The sequence below is a fragment of the Aspergillus japonicus genome, assembly GCF_003184785.1.
Source record: "Aspergillus japonicus CBS 114.51 unplaced genomic scaffold BO86scaffold_29, whole genome shotgun sequence".
In the NCBI taxonomy this organism is placed as follows: Eukaryota; Fungi; Ascomycota; class Eurotiomycetes; order Eurotiales; family Aspergillaceae; genus Aspergillus; species Aspergillus japonicus.
Genome location: NW_020291666.1, coordinates 179649 through 196383, shown reverse-complemented (window position 1 = coordinate 196383; position 16735 = coordinate 179649). Strand labels below are relative to the sequence as shown.

Here is a 16735-nt window from a genome sequence, read left to right as displayed (position 1 = left end):
TTTATAAACACTCCTGTATATCCTTATCTGCATCTGCATCTGTATCCGTCCCACGCACAGTACCATACTGTAAACGTATACCTTCCCCATCCCACCACAACATACACAACAGGTCAGATCAGATAGACGATCCCCTGAATCTATAACCTAGAACCGCACATCTACAAATCAACAAACATACACTCTAGCACAACTCCCCCCTCATCAATGCTGTTGTGACTAAGAGAGAGAGAGGGGGATCAATCCTCCTCCTCGGGCGCATCATCGACGCCGCGCAGCCACGCGGCGCGCGCATCGACCGCCGCCTTGCGCACGTCCCGGCGCGGATCGTCCAGCACCGCCCGCAGCGCGCGGACCACCTGGCTCTTGACGGCCAGGAGCGGCGAGAGGCGGCCGGCGCGGGCCAGTGCGGGGGCGTCCGTGGGCGCCTGCGCGAGCAGGTACAGGCAGGTCAGGGCGTCGACGCGCAGCTTTGGGTGGTGGTTGGCCCGGGTGATGGCCGCTGTGGCCAGGAGGCGGGTGACGAGGCTCTGGACGTGGCCGCATTTGTCGATGACGGGGACGCCGTTGTCGCGGATTATGACGGCCAGGGTGGCGAGGGTGGCGAGGCGGACGGGGGTTGAGTTTGCGGTTTGGAGGTCGAGGGATTGGAGGAGGAGCGGGAGGAGGGTGGGGAGTTCGGGGAGGACGAGGTCTGGGGTTATGGTCGAGAGGATGCCGCTTAGCGCGGTGAGGTGGGCGGGTTTGATGTGTTGGGTTTCTTGCGGGGGGCTGGAGGTGGAAGAGGAGATGTTGACTTCGCGTATGCGCGAGGAGATGAGTGGGGTTAGGGTGGTGAAGACGCGTTGTTTGCTTAGGAGGCGGATGTTGGCGCCGTTGGTGGCGGAGAGGATCTCGTCATCCCGGAGGAGGATGGAGAAGCTGCGCGCGGCGGTGAGGCTGGTTGCTTCGTCGGGGGACGAGACGAGGGTGAGGAGGGAGGTGAGGAGTTGGGTGGTCGTTGGGGCGAGGCGGAGGATGAGGCCCTTGGAGAGCCAGAAGACGGCGTGGATCGTGCCGGGGACTACTTCGCTGGTTTCGCTGCCGGGAGGCAGGAGGGTGTAGAACAGGTCCGACGCGAGCGGGAGGTCGGACTTGGGGAGGAACTTGTTGGCCAGGAGAGCCAGGTGCCGCAGGAAGGCATACTGGGTCGCCAGCTCCGTCTCGCCAGTAGCCCGGGTGGCGATGTCCGTGAGGAGGGCGGACATGTTGGGGTTGGTGGTGTAGGGCAGGTTCTGCACGTCGGCTGGGAGCCCCGCGAGGATGAAGGTCGACAGGATCATCGTACGCTTCTGGTCGGCGCTGGGCGACGGCGCGAAGGGCACCGGTTGGAACTCCTCGGCCGATGTGAAGAGAGTATAGACATTCTGCGCGATCTCGTCCTGCTTGTTTCTGGGTAGAGCTCGGACCAGCAGGTTGCAGACGCGTCCGAGGATGTCAAGGACGGTGGCGTCGCGGAGGATGTTGTTTGACGTCGTGGTTGAGGTAGCAGTCACCGCAGCGCTGCGGCACAGGCTGACCACGATCTTGTCATAGTAGAACTCCAGGTTCGGGTCTTCCTCCATCTTTCTCTGGTTCATAACGTAGAGAATAGTGAGGAGGATGGCGCGTGGGTACTCCACGGAGCCCGATTGCTCCTGTTGCAGCAGAATGCTCAGCTTGCTGAGCAATCTTCGAACCAGGGTCTCAAAAATATCCTTCTCAACACTGATCTTTGCAAGCACGTCGAGGGTGTTCATGTAGCCGCTGTCCGCTTCGATCAAGTCAGGGAGCGTGGCCACAAACGCAGGGAACGTGATGTCCAGGATTAAACGAGGCTTGTGCTTGGAGATTTCCGTCAGAGCAACGATCGCCTCCTTCTTGAGGTCGTCACGGCCAACAGACTCCTCCTTCAGGAGGATCTCGTCGAGATACTGCACAAACAAGCCAATCTCGTTGTCTTGGAAGAAGTCGCGCAGAACCGACAAGCGCAAAAATCCCTTCAACGCAGAGATGCGGAACGAAACCTCTTCCTTGATAGCACCCATCAATGCCTGGCCGAAGATCTCGGAGAACTGATCCTTAAACTCCAATAGGGGGTTCTCGAAAGCAACCTCTGCGTCACGCGAGGTCCATTCACCGAACACCTTGATAGAGGAGTCAAAGAGAACACTGAGTGTATCCAGGAGAGCTCGTTGCTTGGCGATGCCGTCAGCCTCTTGGTAAATAGTCAAGAGCGGTGCCACGACTGCCTGGATTATTAGTGTGAACGCGGGAGCGGAAGCAGAGGAGATAGCGCTGAGGATCTGCTGAGCAGGCTTTGCCTGCTTCTGTTGGGGCTCCCGCAGTTGCTCGTTACACTCTTTGGTGATGGGGCGCAAATATTGTGCAAGAGGCAGCTGATCAGAGATCTGCGAGACACCCTCTGACAAACGCTTAGCAATACCCTTCAGCACCAGGAGGGACAGTTCGGAGAGGAACTCTTCCTGGGCGTTGAGGATCTCGAACTTCAGGGTCTCCCATATCGTGATGGAATAGCGGGACACCGTGTTAGGGTCATACGACTCAATACAGGCGATCAAAGCATTGAGAGCGTCTCTCTTTAAGCAAGTCAGCCTGGAGACAGTTCTCACCCAGAACATAGACAGCATACCTTGACATTTGGTGAGGTCGAGTCCATCTTATCCAGCAAAGAAGGGATAGAGTGCGGAGCAAAGAGACTGTTTGAGGAAATGCAGTCCTGCAGGCGGTCCTTCAAATCTTGAGCCGTGATGCCATACGGGTCGTTTGGTGGGGGTCTGAAGGTGATGGGGAAGTAATTGTAGGCCGAGTCAAACAGCAGCTTCAGAGGTCAGCTTTGGCAGTCCTCTAAGCAGATTCCATGCAGCACGTACCTCCGCATGGTTGGAGATGTCCCATTCCACCATGACCACTTTGAGTATGGAAAACACCATCATCAGATTGCGAGGATCCTTCTCGCCGGTAACAAGATCCACAATTCCAACCAGAGACTCATCACCCATATCATGAAGTGCTATACCAGTCAGTATACTCTTGCTCGTAGCCCCGGGAGATAGGATGGTCCCCAAAACGCACCGCCACGATAATTCAGCATCAATTCGTTCAGCAACTGATACACTTGGAATCGTTGAGACTGGGAACGAGACTGCAGCTCCTGAAATTGTTCAAAGATCCTGTGCGCGCAAGTCAGCCCCCTCTGCCCATGCAATGCACATTGCTCGACTGGGGAAGAGCAAGCACTCACGCCCGAGCAACCTCTTCAGCCAGAGGCTTGTTGAACCGGTCCAGCTTCTGCAACGTCTCCAGCCCCGCAACCGCCCCTCCATCCTGAATCCGGTCACAGAAGAAAGTCGTCAGAACCTGAATCTGTTGCCTCGAGAGGAACTTGGCGGGCAGCTCCTTGATGATCGCAGTGAGGTAGGAGACCGCTTTGCCGCGAAGAATTGGATCGTCATCGTTGATGTATTCCCCTAGCGACTGCACGACTTCGATGAGTGTCGTCTTCTTATTCTCCACATCTTTCCATGCGTGCAAGTTAGAAGAGTCCTGTACCCGACCGGCCTTTGAAAGAGAAAAGCTTACCTTGAGCAACTCGTTCAGCAATCTGCTTGGCCTCCTGCTTATCGTGGTCCACGACCAGCAGGAAAGTCTGCAATGCCGACATGCTGGTTGCGTGGTTTTCTTTTGTGTCTTGTTGTATTTGCGCAAGATGATCGAGAGATTACAATGTCACTGCATGGGGACTTTCAAATTCCCACTCCCCGCGCTTGCTAATCTCCGCGACCGGAAACATGACGCTGTCAGGCTAAGACCCTTATCGATAGATATCACGTGTGGGTTTGGTCTTCCGCCGGTTCGGCCCCGTTGCGTCATGGGCCCGCGCGCGCGCTGACCACCCCCAAACTATAGACAGTAAACTATATAGCTGCAACCACCACCACCAACAACTCTTTGTCCATGTCAAGATGCAAAGACTTCAACTGAGAATAACCTTTATACTACTAGTCCTTCTACTCACAGTAACACTCATCCCCACAGCCACCGCAGCGTCCTGGGACCTACAGTTCCGCAAACGCCTCCCCCGTCCCCTCGGCGAGAGACCTCATCTCGATACCCTCAACCTAAAGCAGTGGCTCGTCAACCAACTACCCCTACAAGCAGGCGCAGCAGCACCAGCAATAATGGGCAGTAGCAGTAACCCCTCAACCAACGCCGTGCTCCCGCCCGAGGACGATAACAACAACAGCAACAGCCCCAAACACGCCGGAGGAAACACCGATGAGAACGGAATCATCCTCTCCGACGTCCTCCCCAAGGCCCGCGGCGTGAACGTCTTCGCCTCGCTGACACGGCAGTTCGAGTCCGTCGAGGCGCGGCTCGACGACGCAGCCCACAACGTTACCGTGCTGGCGCCGCGCAACAGCGCCATCCAGGAGCTGCCGCGCAAGCCGTGGGAGAACCCGGATGACATCGCGCGGTTCGGCGAGCAGCAGGCGTACGAGGGGCAGGAGGGCCAGGATCGCGCCACCAGGAATCTCGAGCGGTTTGTCAAGGCGCATGTTGTGGCGACGAGCCCCTGGAAGGAAGGGGAGGAGGCCGAGACGTTGGCGGGCGATAAGTTGACGTGGGCCAGGGTTGGGGATAAGATTCGGGTAGGTCTTCTTAACTGTCTCCCTTGTTGGGGGTGGGCTAATTTCGGTGTGGGATAGATTCAACCGGGTGATGTGGAGGTTGATAGTATTGCTGAGAAGGTTGCGAATGGTGAGGTGTGGGTGCTTGATGGGGTGATTAATTATCGCTAGGTATAGTGTATAGCGGACGGATGTGTGTAGATATATGTTGCGGGATGGGCGACTTCCGCAGTGACAACCCTTCAAAGTAGGTTATGATGAACAGCCACCATTTTCATGTATTGACATTTAGATTTTGGTGATAATATAACATTTTTCAAAAAACAAATAGCTATCTTGACCTGCGTCATCACACTAGATACGAGCTTTACATTGTGAGCTTTACCACACCCAAAGCAAGTCTACACCCCCCGACAACGACCACATTAATACGCTCCGCTGGAGCCATAGTTCTGCAAGATGCGCTCCTCGATTCCATCCAGGATGCAGAAGTGCTCCATAACCGCAAGGTTCTCCGCCTCATTCTGATACATCTTATCGGGGTCCTGACCCGGCTGGAAGGGGTTCATGCCGGCCGCAGGGTTCATACCAGCCATCTGCTGGGCCATCTGGCTGGCAGCTGTTCACATACCCCCAATTAGCACAAATTATTCCCCTAACACAGACACAAAACAGTGTCGCATGCGGAACTTGACTCACCATTATCGCTTCCCAAGATAAACCCAAACACAGACTGCAGCCCAAACAGATTCAAAAAGTACCAAGAAAGACTCGACACCCATCGCACATCCAGATCCCGAGTCATCACGCCGGACTGCAGCATCGACTTAAACCGAATCGTAAGAGGGAAGGGCAATTTCACTTTCGCATCGTACCCCCCAAGTTAGCTCTCTCACCCCACCCACACAAAGACATAACGAAAAAAAAAAGAAACTTACAAATCACAAACCCCGAAAAGAAAGCATTAATCCAGCTCATGATCAACGTCTGCGGGATCATCATCATCATGTTCCCCTTCATCATGCCCATCATCGCCTCCATGCCCGCGGGATCCGTCATGGGGTTCGCCGGCGGCTGGCCGCGGTTCTCCGGGTCCTTGAGGAACGCCCCTTCCTGGTAGGCGGCGATGAGGTACTTGCGGCGCATCTCGCACGACTCCGGGCTGAGCACGTAGGCGTTGTTGCGGAAGTTGACGCCGCGGATGAGGCCCAGGCGTTCGCGGGATTCGGCCAGCGTCGCGGCGGGTTTCGGCGGGTTGTTCATCAGCACGGTGGCGTAGTGGCGGAGGATGCCGGTCAGGATCTTTTTGTCTTAGGTCTTAGCATTTGCGAGAGAGGTGTTCGATGGGGTTTGATGGAAGCGTACCATGACAATCGTAATGGGGAATACGATCCAATAGCTAGGTCGTGCCGTCCGTCTCGAGTCAGTTTTGACTTGCACACCAGGTCATTTTACTCCTATGGAAATGGGGTGAACAACGTACAAGAGAGCGGGATCCCGAAGGATCGTCTGCTCTACCCCCTGCAATGCCATTGTGGAATGATATGTGGTTGCAAGATGAAGGAAATCGTTGCTCAATTCGAACCAAGAAGCTGAGAGAACTAGGCTGATGGAGACGGGGAGCTCCCCCACGAAGTCGGATGGGGTGGACGGGCGGCGGCGGCCTTACTGCCTTGGCGCATGCCGCTTTAGCCTTGCGAAAGGGACAGCTCGCCGCAACTCTTCCGACAAAGACCGTCATCTTTTTCAAATTGTCTCAGGAAACGTCAACTACCAGAAGCTTATCCCTCTGGATTAAGAATTGCTAGTGTATCCTCATCTACCACAAGGGGACTCACCAATGTCGTCCGCAGAGGCACCCAAGGTGCCTGTTTACTCGAGCAATGGTTAGTCAATGCATGCATGTTTACTTCATAGGCCTGCTGCTCGAATACTCCCACTGCAAGCAGCAGCAGCTTGCCTTCTGCGATCAAGGCTGCAAGATATTGAAGCCACTTCATACTAACGGTTCTTCTATCAGATCTGAAATCCACCACCGACGATGCCCTGGCACCACACCTCACCACCCTGCCGCAACCCTACCGATTTACCCAAGACAACACCATGCTGAACGTGCGCTTGCTGCTGGGCTACTCGGCCGTCGCCATTGCCGGGTTCACCTTCTACGCAGACCGCATGCTGAAGTGGGAGGCGACTCGCTCACCGTGGATCCTGGCGGCCGTCGCATCGTACTTCATTCTGAACTCCCTTCTCACATACTGGATCTGGGCCGTCGAGGCGGGCGAGGTGTTCCGAGGCAAGCGCAAGTCGGGTGAAACAGTATGTCCATTGCCCCGGTGCATGGCACAGGAACCAGCCATTCAAAAGTTTATATATGGGGGCTAACGCTTGTTCTTGCTACTCTAGATTGTGATCCGCTCCTCCGTCAAGAAGCATTCCCCGCTTTATAAGCTCAAGGTTCAGTACACGTCTCCGGCGGGCAAGGTGATCCAGGAGAAGGAGATCGAAACGTCCTTCACGAAGTGGTTTGCAGCCGACGGGACGTTCCACATCCAGCCGCTCCGCGACTGGTTGGCGAGCGAGATTGAGGTTCTGCGGCTCGCGGCGAACGAGATTCAGAAGAAGACGGGCGGTGTTGCGAGTCATGTCGCCGTGCAGGAGGCGGATCACGGCGAAGGGGGCAAGGGTGGGCAGAAGAGGAAGTGAACCCACGGCGTAATGAACCCTCGTTTTACCACGAACAAAAACATCCAGGGTGATTATCGGATCTGCATGTCAAAATGGCGCAACGTTTGGGAATGTATCTGGTGTGATGTCAGGCTCTCTTTTCCAAATCGTATCTTGCGGGGTTCTCTTGAGATAGTAGCTTGACTGCGATTTGAAGCCATAACCACTTTCCATGGAAAGCATTCAACGGTATAGTATTTGTAGCGCTAGGGTCCCCCTCCCAAACTTTTCAATCCAAAGATGCTCATAATCAAAACAGCGCAGCAGTGTCGCATTGACAAGGTGATTTACATGAAGGGTTCGACAAGCTCAAACAGAATAGAGGAATGTAAGAAAATCTATGGCCAACTCTGTTATAACGTCTCTCGGTGCTATATTTTGTGGAATGAAAAAGAGGTATCACCACTGTGGGCGTTTTACGAGGCAGCTTCCAGAGTGCCCGGGCGCTCAGTGGCCTCGGCGGGTTTCACATCATCCAATCTCTTGTTCTGGATGAGTCTCTGTGTGTAACGGTCAGCTGCTGGACTCTTCATCAGGATGATGCGGGAATGTCCTACGTACCAACAGGTTTCTAAGCAGGACAACGATCGTCACCTTTCCAGTGGAAGGCACGAAGATGGAGGCCTTCTCCTTCACCTCGGGTCCGAAGTTCTGTTTCACATCAATGTCAGATATATCTGCAGTATAAGGATAGACCTCTATGGATCGGTTGGCAAGCATACCTTCTCGCTGGAGAAGTTGAGGCACACAGCACCCTCTCTGAGAAGGCTGGTGTCGAACTTGTACTTCTCACCGGGGACACCGGAGATGACAACGTCACAGAGGGGCACCACGTCCTTCAGGGTCTTTCCTTCGAGCTCCACGACCTCGTGTCTGCCCTTCTTTAGGCCCTCACCACGCGTGAACTTCTGGATGCCGGTGATGTCGATACTGTACACACAAGCACCATCGTTGGCCAACAACGCGGCGAGCGGGCGTCCCACGACCTCGGAGCGGTTCACCACGCAGATGGTGTGACCGAAGAGGCGGTTGCCGTAGGGCAATATCGTGTTGTAGATGTTCAGGTACTCGAGGATCTTGATGATGGCCAGGGGAGTGCAGGGGAGGATGCACTTCTGACGCTTGGTTTCCGGGTCCAGGAAGCGGATGTTCTGGTACATGTTGAAGATGTACCGGTGGGTGAGACCCTCTACATCTTTGGATACGTCGACGATCTGCTGCAGGTACTGGTCCTGGCGGTTGTTGAAGATGGGGTAGTATACGATGATGCCGTCAACATCGGAATCGACGTTGGCATTGAGGATGGCTTGCTCGAGATCGTCCCGGGCAACTTCACGGAGGGAGTAGCGGAAACCACTATACGATAGAGAAACAAAGACTACATTAGCTACGACGTGACTCATATATGACCCCGATGCCACCGCTTGCCGCACCGGCTCCGACATCGCAGGTTGGGGAGTCATAGGGGCGACGCTCCAGAAGACAGAAACGGAGACGCCCAACTGAAAAGAACATGGGAAAAAGAGTGCTCACTTTTCTATGCAAGTCTTTTCCGTCCATTGGGCATACATCAAAGCCGCAGGGTCGTTGTTTGCAAGGAATCCGACCAGGTGAGGCGGCTTCTCAAGCATCTTCACGCCCTCTTGAACTTCCTCGAGCAGGCGGTTGGCGACATGCTTGGAAAGCATGACCTTGCAGGAGGCCGGAGCCGAATCTGTAGCAGAAGCCATCTGGGCGAAGATAGAGAAATTGTGTAAGCAACCAAACAAAATCGATAGACAGTCTTTTGGGGGGATTGAGATGGGCTATGGTTGGAGGGGTATGGAAGAAAATTTGGGACGGAAAGACTGCTCGCTTATCGATAAAAAGGCACTGCATGCCCGCATTCGGCCGCCCATCGGCGCCAGTCAGTCATTGAAGGACCAGGGAGTGCACTAACTATTCTACGAATTGAATTAGCCTGAGCAAGCAGTACGTTTAGTGCAGACATTCGAACTAAATCGGTGGAGAACCTGGTCCCAAGCTCTTACCACATGGATACCAGATTCAGACAATAAGAAACCGGGGCAATACGCGGCAATGCCGTGCCCGGTCCATGTCTGTTCCTTCTGTGCCGAAATCGATCTCGCCCTCTACTTACGCCCCCTTGTTTACCCCGGATTATTGACGAAGTTTGGAGATTGGGGTTTCGATTACAGTCTCCACCGGAGAGAACTGGCCAGCCGGTCAATGGAACAAAAGAAATCATATTCAGGCTGCATATATGTAGACAATGGCGGGATCATGGGCAAAGACCAGCTGGACCATTCCGGATCCAAAGTCGATGAATCTGTTCCCACTACCCCCTTTCATTTGTCGCGCGAAAAGATCTAAACGTACAGGATATTAATCGTATCTTTTTGCCTTCCTCGTCCCACCGTTTTACCTTGCGTCATAGCTACAGAATATCAGATGGGTATACCATCAGGAAAGATGCGGTTACATCCAGCGCCGTGTTCGACCGATCCGAAGCTCCGGGTTTTAACAACAAAAACAAAACAGTGGTCTCAAATTGTACAAGCTATCTTGTCTATACAGATAGAGTCAGGATAAAAACAGTACACGGTGGACTAATCACCCAGAGGCCATTTGCTCACCTATGCGTTGAAGGACTTGTTGAAGTTGACAATGACCTCCTTGAGCTGAGCCTCGAGGTCCTTGCTGACCTGGCCCTCCTTCTCAATGGTCTCCTGGATCTCGGGGTGGTTGCTCTTGAGGTGAGCAAGGAAGTCGGACTCCCAGGTGAGGATCTTGGCGACGGGGATGGAGTCAAGGTAACCGTTGACACCAGCGAAGATCAGGGGGACCATGTCGGGGACGGACATGGGGGAGTACTGCTTCTGCTTGAGAAGCTCGGTGAGACGCTCACCACGGTTGAGGGTCTGCTTGGTGGAGGCATCGAGATCGGAACCGAACTGGGCGAAGGCAGCAACCTCACGGTACTGAGCCAAGAACAGCTTCAGGGAACCGGCGACCTGCTTCATGGCCTTGACCTGGGCAGCGGAACCGACACGGGAGACGGACAAACCGACGTTAATGGCAGGGCGGATACCCTTGTAGAACAGCTCAGCCTCCAAGAAGATCTGGCCGTCAGTGATGGAAATGACGTTGGTGGGAATGTAGGCAGACACATCACCACCCTGGGTCTCAATGACGGGGAGGGCAGTAAGGGAACCACCACCGTGCTTGTCGTTCATCTTGGCAGCACGCTCGAGGAGACGAGAGTGGAGGTAGAAAACGTCACCGGGGTAGGCCTCACGTCCAGGGGGACGACGGAGCAGAAGAGACATCTGACGGTAGGCGACGGCCTGCTTGGAGAGATCGTCGTAGATGATAACGGCGTGGCGGCCGTTGTCACGGAACCACTCACCCATGGCGCAACCAGTGAAGGGAGCGAGGTACTGAAGGGGAGCAGCCTCGGAGGCGGTAGCAGCGACGATGATGGAGTACTTCATGGAGTCGTTCTCCTCAAGGGTCTTGACGAGCTGAGCGACGGTGGAACGCTTCTGACCGACGGCAACGTAGATACAGTACAGCTTCTTGCTCTCGTCGCTGGAGGTGTTGTTCCAACGCTTCTGGTTGAGGATAGCGTCAAGGGCGACAGCGGTCTTACCGGTCTGACGGTCACCAATGATCAACTCACGCTGACCACGGCCGATGGGGACCATGGAGTCGACACACTTAAGACCAGTCTGGACGGGCTGGTTGACGGAGTGACGGGGCAAGATACCAGGGGCCTTGAGCTGAGCACGGCTCTTGGCCTTGGTGTTGATGGGACCCTTGCCATCGATGGGGTTACCGAGAGCGTCGACGACACGGCCGAGCATCTCAGGACCAACGGGAACATCAACCTAGTTGAGAGTATTAGCAAAAATGACATGACAGTCCGGATCCAACGGAAACATACAATCTCTCCGGTACGCTTGACAGTCTCACCCTCCCTGACGAGACGGTCGGAACCGAAAAGCACGACACCGACCTGGCCGGCTTCGAGGTTCATGCACATACCCTTAACACCGGAGGCGAACCTAAGGAATTGTTAGTGATCTGATACATCATTTACTCATTGGCGAGGGAGTGCACGTACTCGACCAGCTCCTCAGCCTGGACGTTGGTCATGCCATGGACACGAGCGATACCGTCACTGTTGACATAATCGTGTTAGTTGAATGGTAGTTCCCTGAGAGAAGTGTTGACGGCCGTAATTTCGATGGTTTCTCGATGATTTTTCGATGAATTCGATGATATTGAGAGCGCGTCCGAATTTTTCAGCGGAAGGATTTCGTCACGTACCCGACGGAAAGGACACGTCCAGTCTCGGCGAGACCAGCCTCCTCCTGAACACCACGGATTCTCTGCTCGAGGATGGAAGAGACCTCAGTGGGAGAGGCCTTGGCCTCAGCAGCGTAGGAGCGGATCTGCTTGGAGGCACCAGAGATGGGGCCGGGAACAGCGGCGCGAACCTGAAGACGTAGGCAAAATTTGTCAACACCACAACCACGCAGTCAAAACGCGTCAAAAGCTGATAGTATGCATTGCGATGGGTAGAGAGGCGATTGGGAGCATCATTGAGATGACATCCCCGATGTAGAAGGTCGAATTGAATGGACGATGGCGACTTGGACAGGGATGAGACTCACGGAAGCGATTCTGCCAGTGGCAGAGGCAGCCGCAACGGTGCGGCTAGACTGCCGCAAAGCGTTCCTGAACATTGTGAAAAGGGTTCAGAGGTGTGGGAGAGTGGTTTCTCTGAAGGAGAGATGTAATTGGGGGGGAGGGGGGGGGAAAGGGAAGAAGAGGAGAAAGGATTGTGGATGGAGGAGAGGAGAGCTTTGTCGTCGGGGTTGGGAGGGATTCTCTCTCAGAACTGGCACTAATCCTAGTTTGCCGAGCCTCACCAACCTCCGAAGCCGCCCTAGTGCGCTCACGGGACAACCCACCCGTCCCCAAGAAAACGAAAACGCCGGGTGATGTATTTATTATTTTTGGTTTGAACAAACCGATCGTCTATCTGATTTTACCTTTACTTTATGTTTCTATTTTTCTCAATGATTCTAGTCCCTGTAAGACAACCCTATACATTCGTCTTCATGAAAATAAATGGGTTGAAACATACCTAGCACGCCGTGGCTGGTTGCTTGGTTACTAGGCTCTCCCGGGCCACCTGTCCGTTCCCAATTTTCATTTCCACTGTATTTCAGTTTCTCTCTCTCTCGGATCTGCGGATACTGCTGGCTGGTTGGCTGGCTTACTCATCTGCATTTTCGTCGCAGCAACCGCCCGCAGCAGCCCGCGCACTGCAGCAAGCACAGAGGCCCTGCTAGTCTAGCTGCTGCCAGTGCCAGTGCCAGTGCCAGCAAACCAAAACTTGCCTTGCTTGCTTGACCGGTTGTTCCGGTGGGAATTCTTTCCCCGTCTCCGTCTCCATCCACTACTGTGCTGTCCATGCATCTACGACGGAACAATCCTTCCAGGCGGTCAATCGGTTGAGACGTCGTCTTTCAAATCCTCTTTTCTTTTCTAGGTCGTCTCATCTCTTACACCATCTTCTCTCATGGGTTGCAGTTCTTTTCTTTGTGCCTCCAGATTGCTGGCGTCGCTCAATGGCTCTTGGGTGCCAACCCGAACCTTGCCGCAGCAAACCCTGTCACCCCCTCCAATCCTCTTCCGATTTCAGTAACTTACATCATGCTCCACTTTAACGTGAGGTCTAAGATTCCTACTCAGTACAGTAGCTTGAACCTACCAGTTCAGACAACACCCACTTTATTTACCTGAGAATCTGCAACTCATTCATTCATGGTACCAACCACTAGACAAATTGTTGTCATCCAAATCACCACACATTCTCAAAACACCACATTACTGCACTCAGACCTCCCATCCTCACCTTGTAGACAAGCTGCCAAGTCGAAAAGAACGCTATTGTCGCTTTGGAAATAGCCAGACAATCTTGATTACCACCGAAGACTGGAAACCACCTATGGCTCTCAAACTGGATTCGCGATCCGATCACTTGCTTGCCTTGTTCTTCTGAGCCTTGAATGCCGCGACCTCCTTGTTCACACTCTCATGGTACCTCTTCTTCAGCTCGGGGCGATATCCGAAGAAGAACAGAATCTCCATCCAGATGAAAAGGGGAGCGAGCAGTAGAGCCTGCACCAGATTGTCCAGCAGTGCAGGGGCCCGTTTCTCGAAGGCACCATGGCCGACAAATTGCGCCAGCCACGAAACCACGTGAATTCCACCAAACCAGTAGTTGGCGCTCGTGCCGTAGGCACTGAGAAGGTGATTCGCACCAGCCGCACTGCCGATGATGAGCGGCGTCGCTAGGGCACCGGCTACGGGCTCCAGGAGGATGTAAAACATCGAGTATACTATAGCTGCGATCGTCCCAAGGTTGAGAGGCAGATTCTCAACCTGCAAAGACTCAGGCGTGGGGATGAGGGTGGGTGTGTTAGATGCCTAGTGAGTAGCACGGTGTCAGGGAATATGCTGCTGGGTTGTCCGGTGTCGAGTGTCATACCAGGGCAATGCCCGTGAAGAGAAGTATAGGCACACATGTCATGTGAATCGCAACATTCACCTGAAAAAAAAAAGTCAGGAACCGAGCCCTGAGACGATTTATAGAAAAGCTTTGCACGTACGGGATTATTGTGGTAGGCGCCATACTGGAGGATGCGTTGGTTAGCGACTGAGTCTCTTGATCAGAGGGGCGCGGCGGGGTGCCGCAGAATGGGCCTCACAAAGAGTAGCTGCTTCTCAAGATTTAAAGCCATGGTAACACTGAAGATGCAGGGGTCTTGTCGGGCAAGGCAAAGAGCAGTGAAATGGAGAAAGCCGATATCCAGAGCGAGATGACTACCTTTCCTCCCCACAACAAACAAGGTGTTGCCTGATCAGGTGGAAGGATAAGACATTTTATGTCAAACCGTTTGTTGCTTGTGCCAACGTCATTCGTTGTACAGAGACTCAAGAAGGGCCGAGGATATTGTGAATTCTTACACCCGTTCGTCTCATGATTGTACCTCCGAGGTACTGAAATTCCCTCACTAGGAAGCCAGATTACCCACCAATCCAGCACCCTGGGCGTAATGGTCGGTATCTGTACGGTAACACTCGTTATTCTCCGCCCCTGTCATGTGACTTGGTCGAGCTCCCGCGGATCAGACACGGTGATTGTCGCTCGATTGACAGCGGAGTCAAATCACCTGGTTGCTCTTGAAGTTCCGTGGGCTGCCTTCAGTTCTCTTTCAGACTGGGGCCACTTTTTGCTCGATTCCACCTCTGCATTGTTCTTTGTTTAACACGTCTTCTACCAGATTTTACGCGCGCTACGAGTTGTTGATACTAATCATTGAGCTTCAATAGCCATTGCTCTTTGCGCATTTAGCACCACGATCACGATCGCTACACGATTCCTGCATATTGACTCCGTCTCACCCAGAACATCAAAGCGATTAAAGCGCTTTCGTTCGCCCCGATTCACGCATCGGTAACCAACGCTACCGGTCAACAATCTTCGTGTCAAACACATCTTCGACCTCCGATAATCGCGCGTGCAATCTTGGAAAGCAAAAGGAATATCAGACAGACATCATGTTCTTCCTCAAGGAAGAAACCAAGGTCATTACCTTGCACCCGTCCTTCTTCGGACCCAACATGCGGGAATATCTCATCACCCGGTTAAATGAGGAGGAAGAAGGTCGATGTACAGGCGATCACTTTGTGATCTGCGTCATGGACATGGTAGATATCGGCGAAGGACGTGTGATGCCCGGCAGCGGACAAGCGGAGTACACGATCAAATATCGCGCAATTATCTGGAAACCGTTCCGAGGCGAGACTGTACGTTGCGAAGAGTTGCCAGCACGGCTAACCTCAACGCTGACCGTGGAAATTGCAGGTTGATGCGATCGTAACCTCTGTCAAGCCTACTGGAATCTTCACTCTGGCGGGACCGTTGTCTGTGTTCATTGCGCGAAAGGTATACCGAACATTAGGCGTGGGGAGGGTAGTCTGAACTTGAACGCTAACGGACTGATGAAAAGAACATTCCCTCTGATATCAAATGGGAACCCAACACGGTACCGCCCCAGTATACGGATCATGCAGACCAGGTGATCGAGAAGGGAACGAGCCTGCGGCTCAAGATCCTGGGTGTGAAGCCCGACGTTGCGGCAATCAATGCCATCGGTACAATCAAAGAGGATTTCTTGGGGTGAGTTGTGGCCAATCCGCTACGGATGAACGGTTTACTGATGCGCATGACTTCCCACCAGACCCTTGTAATTTGCTTGGAATGAGAATTTCTCTTCCTTTTCTTCTATCCGAGGATACCAACGCCACTGCAAAGGAAGCCTGAACTCTTTAGCCTGTCGTACCACCACTCCCATCGCTATATAGAGACGCCCGCAGCATCATCTACTCAACTTGATGCCCGGACGATGCGCTTGCTGAGGCCTCACAGAAGCGCATCGAAAAGTTTCTCCAAGCGGGATATCATTTGGGGGGATGGTATCTTGCTTATCCTGGCAAAAAAAAAAAAAAAAAGCCCGCGCAGGCGGACAGGGCTGCCTCAACGCCTAAGCATCGGTCTCGCACATGACTATTGTGTGTATGGCAAGGCAACACAAGATAAGACAAGAACATCGAGAACGGATGGTCGGAGCCGTGATCGGCTACGTAATTTTTATAAGAAAAAAGCGTTGTTTTGTACAGTCAAAATCAAACATGGTAAGAGTAACTTGGATAGAATTAAATAGATATGAATGACTGTTTATGTTGTGAGATGACTCCTTAGTTCAGGTGCAGGCACCCAGTATGCAGTGCATAAGCACTGTACTACACCTAGTACTATACAAGAAAAGGTGTCCGCATTGCATTCAGCGCATTATTCATGCTGGTGCTTGTGCTTGTGGGGAGTGATCGAATGCATCACCAGTTGCCGGAGAAACGGATTGTGAAACGCTGGTGTGTCCAGTCTCCATCGTCGGAGCCGTGCGCAGGCAATTTCCCCAGTCCATCCGTGGCAGAACATGGGAGTATTGAATGCTGCTGATGTTATGGGGATTTTGCCATAGACCCAGAATGCTGACAACCTTGAATGCTTCTAGGGAGCACCGGTTTGTACTATATGTAGTCACTGGGATTGGCCGGAGAAAAATGTGTTTTGACAAGCATTCACTAAACATGTAAACATAGAGGAATGGCAAACACAGAATCACCCCCAGAGGGAAGAGTAGTGCTGTACAGTACAGTACAGTACGCATAGTTAAGGAATTCTAACCGAAGTCTTC

General features: G+C 53.3%; 8 protein-coding genes across 8 annotated transcripts; 3 read left to right on the top strand and 5 right to left on the bottom strand.

Annotated features, from left to right (window-relative positions):
- Positions 1–239: 239 nt before the first annotated feature.
- BO86DRAFT_363670 (MET18/MMS19 family protein) lies at positions 240–3795 on the bottom strand (the record flags this gene model as incomplete). Its single annotated transcript, XM_025669983.1, has 6 exons — positions 3622–3795; positions 3284–3557; positions 3115–3212; positions 2913–3052; positions 2672–2860; positions 240–2618 (listed from the first exon to the last, which is right to left on the bottom strand). The coding sequence occupies exons 1-6, from the start codon at positions 3701–3703 to the stop codon at positions 240–242; spliced, it is 3162 nt and encodes a 1053-aa protein (XP_025526989.1). The 5' UTR covers positions 3704–3795.
- Positions 3796–3985: 190 nt separating this feature from the next.
- Positions 3986–4776, top strand: BO86DRAFT_389819 (uncharacterized protein). Its single transcript, XM_025672231.1, has one exon. The coding sequence runs from the start codon at positions 4005–4007 to the stop codon at positions 4746–4748; it is 744 nt and encodes a 247-aa protein (XP_025526988.1). The 5' UTR covers positions 3986–4004; the 3' UTR covers positions 4749–4776.
- Positions 4777–4942: 166 nt separating this feature from the next.
- BO86DRAFT_389818 (ER membrane complex subunit EMC3) lies at positions 4943–6282 on the bottom strand. The gene is made up of 5 exons (XM_025672230.1): positions 6154–6282; positions 6036–6103; positions 5609–5972; positions 5370–5531; positions 4943–5289 (listed from the first exon to the last, which is right to left on the bottom strand). Exons 2-5 carry the CDS (start codon positions 6036–6038, stop codon positions 5096–5098), a joined length of 723 nt encoding a protein of 240 aa, XP_025526987.1. The 5' UTR covers positions 6039–6103; positions 6154–6282; the 3' UTR covers positions 4943–5095.
- Positions 6283–6409: 127 nt separating this feature from the next.
- On the top strand, positions 6410–7522 carry BO86DRAFT_389817 (signal peptidase complex subunit 2). The gene is made up of 3 exons (XM_025672229.1): positions 6410–6556; positions 6691–6989; positions 7077–7522. Exons 1-3 carry the CDS (start codon positions 6511–6513, stop codon positions 7374–7376), a joined length of 645 nt encoding a protein of 214 aa, XP_025526986.1. The 5' UTR covers positions 6410–6510; the 3' UTR covers positions 7377–7522.
- A 42-nt stretch (positions 7523–7564) lies between these two features.
- BO86DRAFT_107129 (methylenetetrahydrofolate dehydrogenase (NAD(+))) lies at positions 7565–9273 on the bottom strand. The gene is made up of 4 exons (XM_025665896.1): positions 8931–9273; positions 8120–8753; positions 7959–8048; positions 7565–7897 (listed from the first exon to the last, which is right to left on the bottom strand). The coding sequence occupies exons 1-4, from the start codon at positions 9125–9127 to the stop codon at positions 7814–7816; spliced, it is 1005 nt and encodes a 334-aa protein (XP_025526985.1). The 5' UTR covers positions 9128–9273; the 3' UTR covers positions 7565–7813.
- Positions 9274–9804: 531 nt separating this feature from the next.
- BO86DRAFT_389814 (F1F0 ATP synthase subunit alpha) lies at positions 9805–12207 on the bottom strand. The gene is made up of 6 exons (XM_025672228.1): positions 12077–12207; positions 11730–11899; positions 11524–11580; positions 11344–11464; positions 10034–11287; positions 9805–9966 (listed from the first exon to the last, which is right to left on the bottom strand). The coding sequence occupies exons 1-5, from the start codon at positions 12146–12148 to the stop codon at positions 10034–10036; spliced, it is 1674 nt and encodes a 557-aa protein (XP_025526984.1). The 5' UTR covers positions 12149–12207; the 3' UTR covers positions 9805–9966.
- Positions 12208–13448: 1241 nt separating this feature from the next.
- Positions 13449–14215, bottom strand: BO86DRAFT_314834 (2-hydroxy-palmitic acid dioxygenase MPO1; the record flags this gene model as incomplete). The annotated part of the gene is made up of 4 exons (XM_025668066.1): positions 13449–13901; positions 13963–14022; positions 14084–14107; positions 14183–14215. The coding sequence occupies 4 exons, from the start codon at positions 14213–14215 to the stop codon at positions 13449–13451; spliced, it is 570 nt and encodes a 189-aa protein (XP_025526983.1).
- A 352-nt stretch (positions 14216–14567) lies between these two features.
- On the top strand, positions 14568–15989 carry BO86DRAFT_389812 (DNA-directed RNA polymerase II subunit RPB7). Its single transcript, XM_025672227.1, has 4 exons — positions 14568–15284; positions 15343–15423; positions 15488–15657; positions 15719–15989. Exons 1-4 carry the CDS (start codon positions 15036–15038, stop codon positions 15726–15728), a joined length of 510 nt encoding a protein of 169 aa, XP_025526982.1. The 5' UTR covers positions 14568–15035; the 3' UTR covers positions 15729–15989.
- The last annotated feature ends 746 nt before the right edge of the window (positions 15990–16735 follow it).

Bases quoted from the DNA above. Each gene is read 5' to 3' on its own strand.
- BO86DRAFT_389819 (XM_025672231.1), top strand. From the start codon at position 4,005: ATGCAAAGACTTCAACTGAGAATAACCTTTATACTACTAGTCCTTCTA.
- BO86DRAFT_389818 (XM_025672230.1), bottom strand. The intron at 5,532-5,608 runs GTAAGTTTCTTT...ACGATGCGAAAG, and splicing joins CTTTTCGGGGTTTGTGATTT to TGAAATTGCCCTTCCCTCTT. The intron at 5,290-5,369 runs GTGAGTCAAGTT...GTATGTGAACAG, and splicing joins TATCTTGGGAAGCGATAATG to CTGCCAGCCAGATGGCCCAG.
- BO86DRAFT_389817 (XM_025672229.1), top strand. From the start codon at position 6,511: ATGTCGTCCGCAGAGGCACCCAAGGTGCCTGTTTACTCGAGCAATG. The intron at 6,557-6,690 runs GTTAGTCAATGC...TTCTTCTATCAG, and splicing joins GCCTGTTTACTCGAGCAATG to ATCTGAAATCCACCACCGAC. The intron at 6,990-7,076 runs GTATGTCCATTG...TTGCTACTCTAG, and splicing joins AGCGCAAGTCGGGTGAAACA to ATTGTGATCCGCTCCTCCGT.
- BO86DRAFT_107129 (XM_025665896.1), bottom strand. From the start codon at position 9,127: ATGGCTTCTGCTACAGATTCGGCTCCGGCCTCCTGCAAGGTCATGCTT. The intron at 8,754-8,930 runs GTGAGCACTCTT...TCTATCGTATAG, and splicing joins GAAAAGACTTGCATAGAAAA to TGGTTTCCGCTACTCCCTCC. The intron at 7,898-7,958 runs GTACGTAGGACA...CGTTACACACAG, and splicing joins TCCTGCTTAGAAACCTGTTG to AGACTCATCCAGAACAAGAG.
- BO86DRAFT_389814 (XM_025672228.1), bottom strand. From the start codon at position 12,148: ATGTTCAGGAACGCTTTGCGGCAGTCTAGCCGCACCGTTGCGGCTGCC. The intron at 11,900-12,076 runs GTGAGTCTCATC...CTACGTCTTCAG, and splicing joins CCACTGGCAGAATCGCTTCC to GTTCGCGCCGCTGTTCCCGG. The intron at 11,465-11,523 runs GTACGTGCACTC...ACAATTCCTTAG, and splicing joins CAGGCTGAGGAGCTGGTCGA to GTTCGCCTCCGGTGTTAAGG.
- BO86DRAFT_389812 (XM_025672227.1), top strand. From the start codon at position 15,036: ATGTTCTTCCTCAAGGAAGAAACCAAGGTCATTACCTTGCACCCGTCC. The intron at 15,285-15,342 runs GTACGTTGCGAA...TGGAAATTGCAG, and splicing joins AACCGTTCCGAGGCGAGACT to GTTGATGCGATCGTAACCTC. The intron at 15,424-15,487 runs GTATACCGAACA...ACTGATGAAAAG, and splicing joins CTGTGTTCATTGCGCGAAAG to AACATTCCCTCTGATATCAA.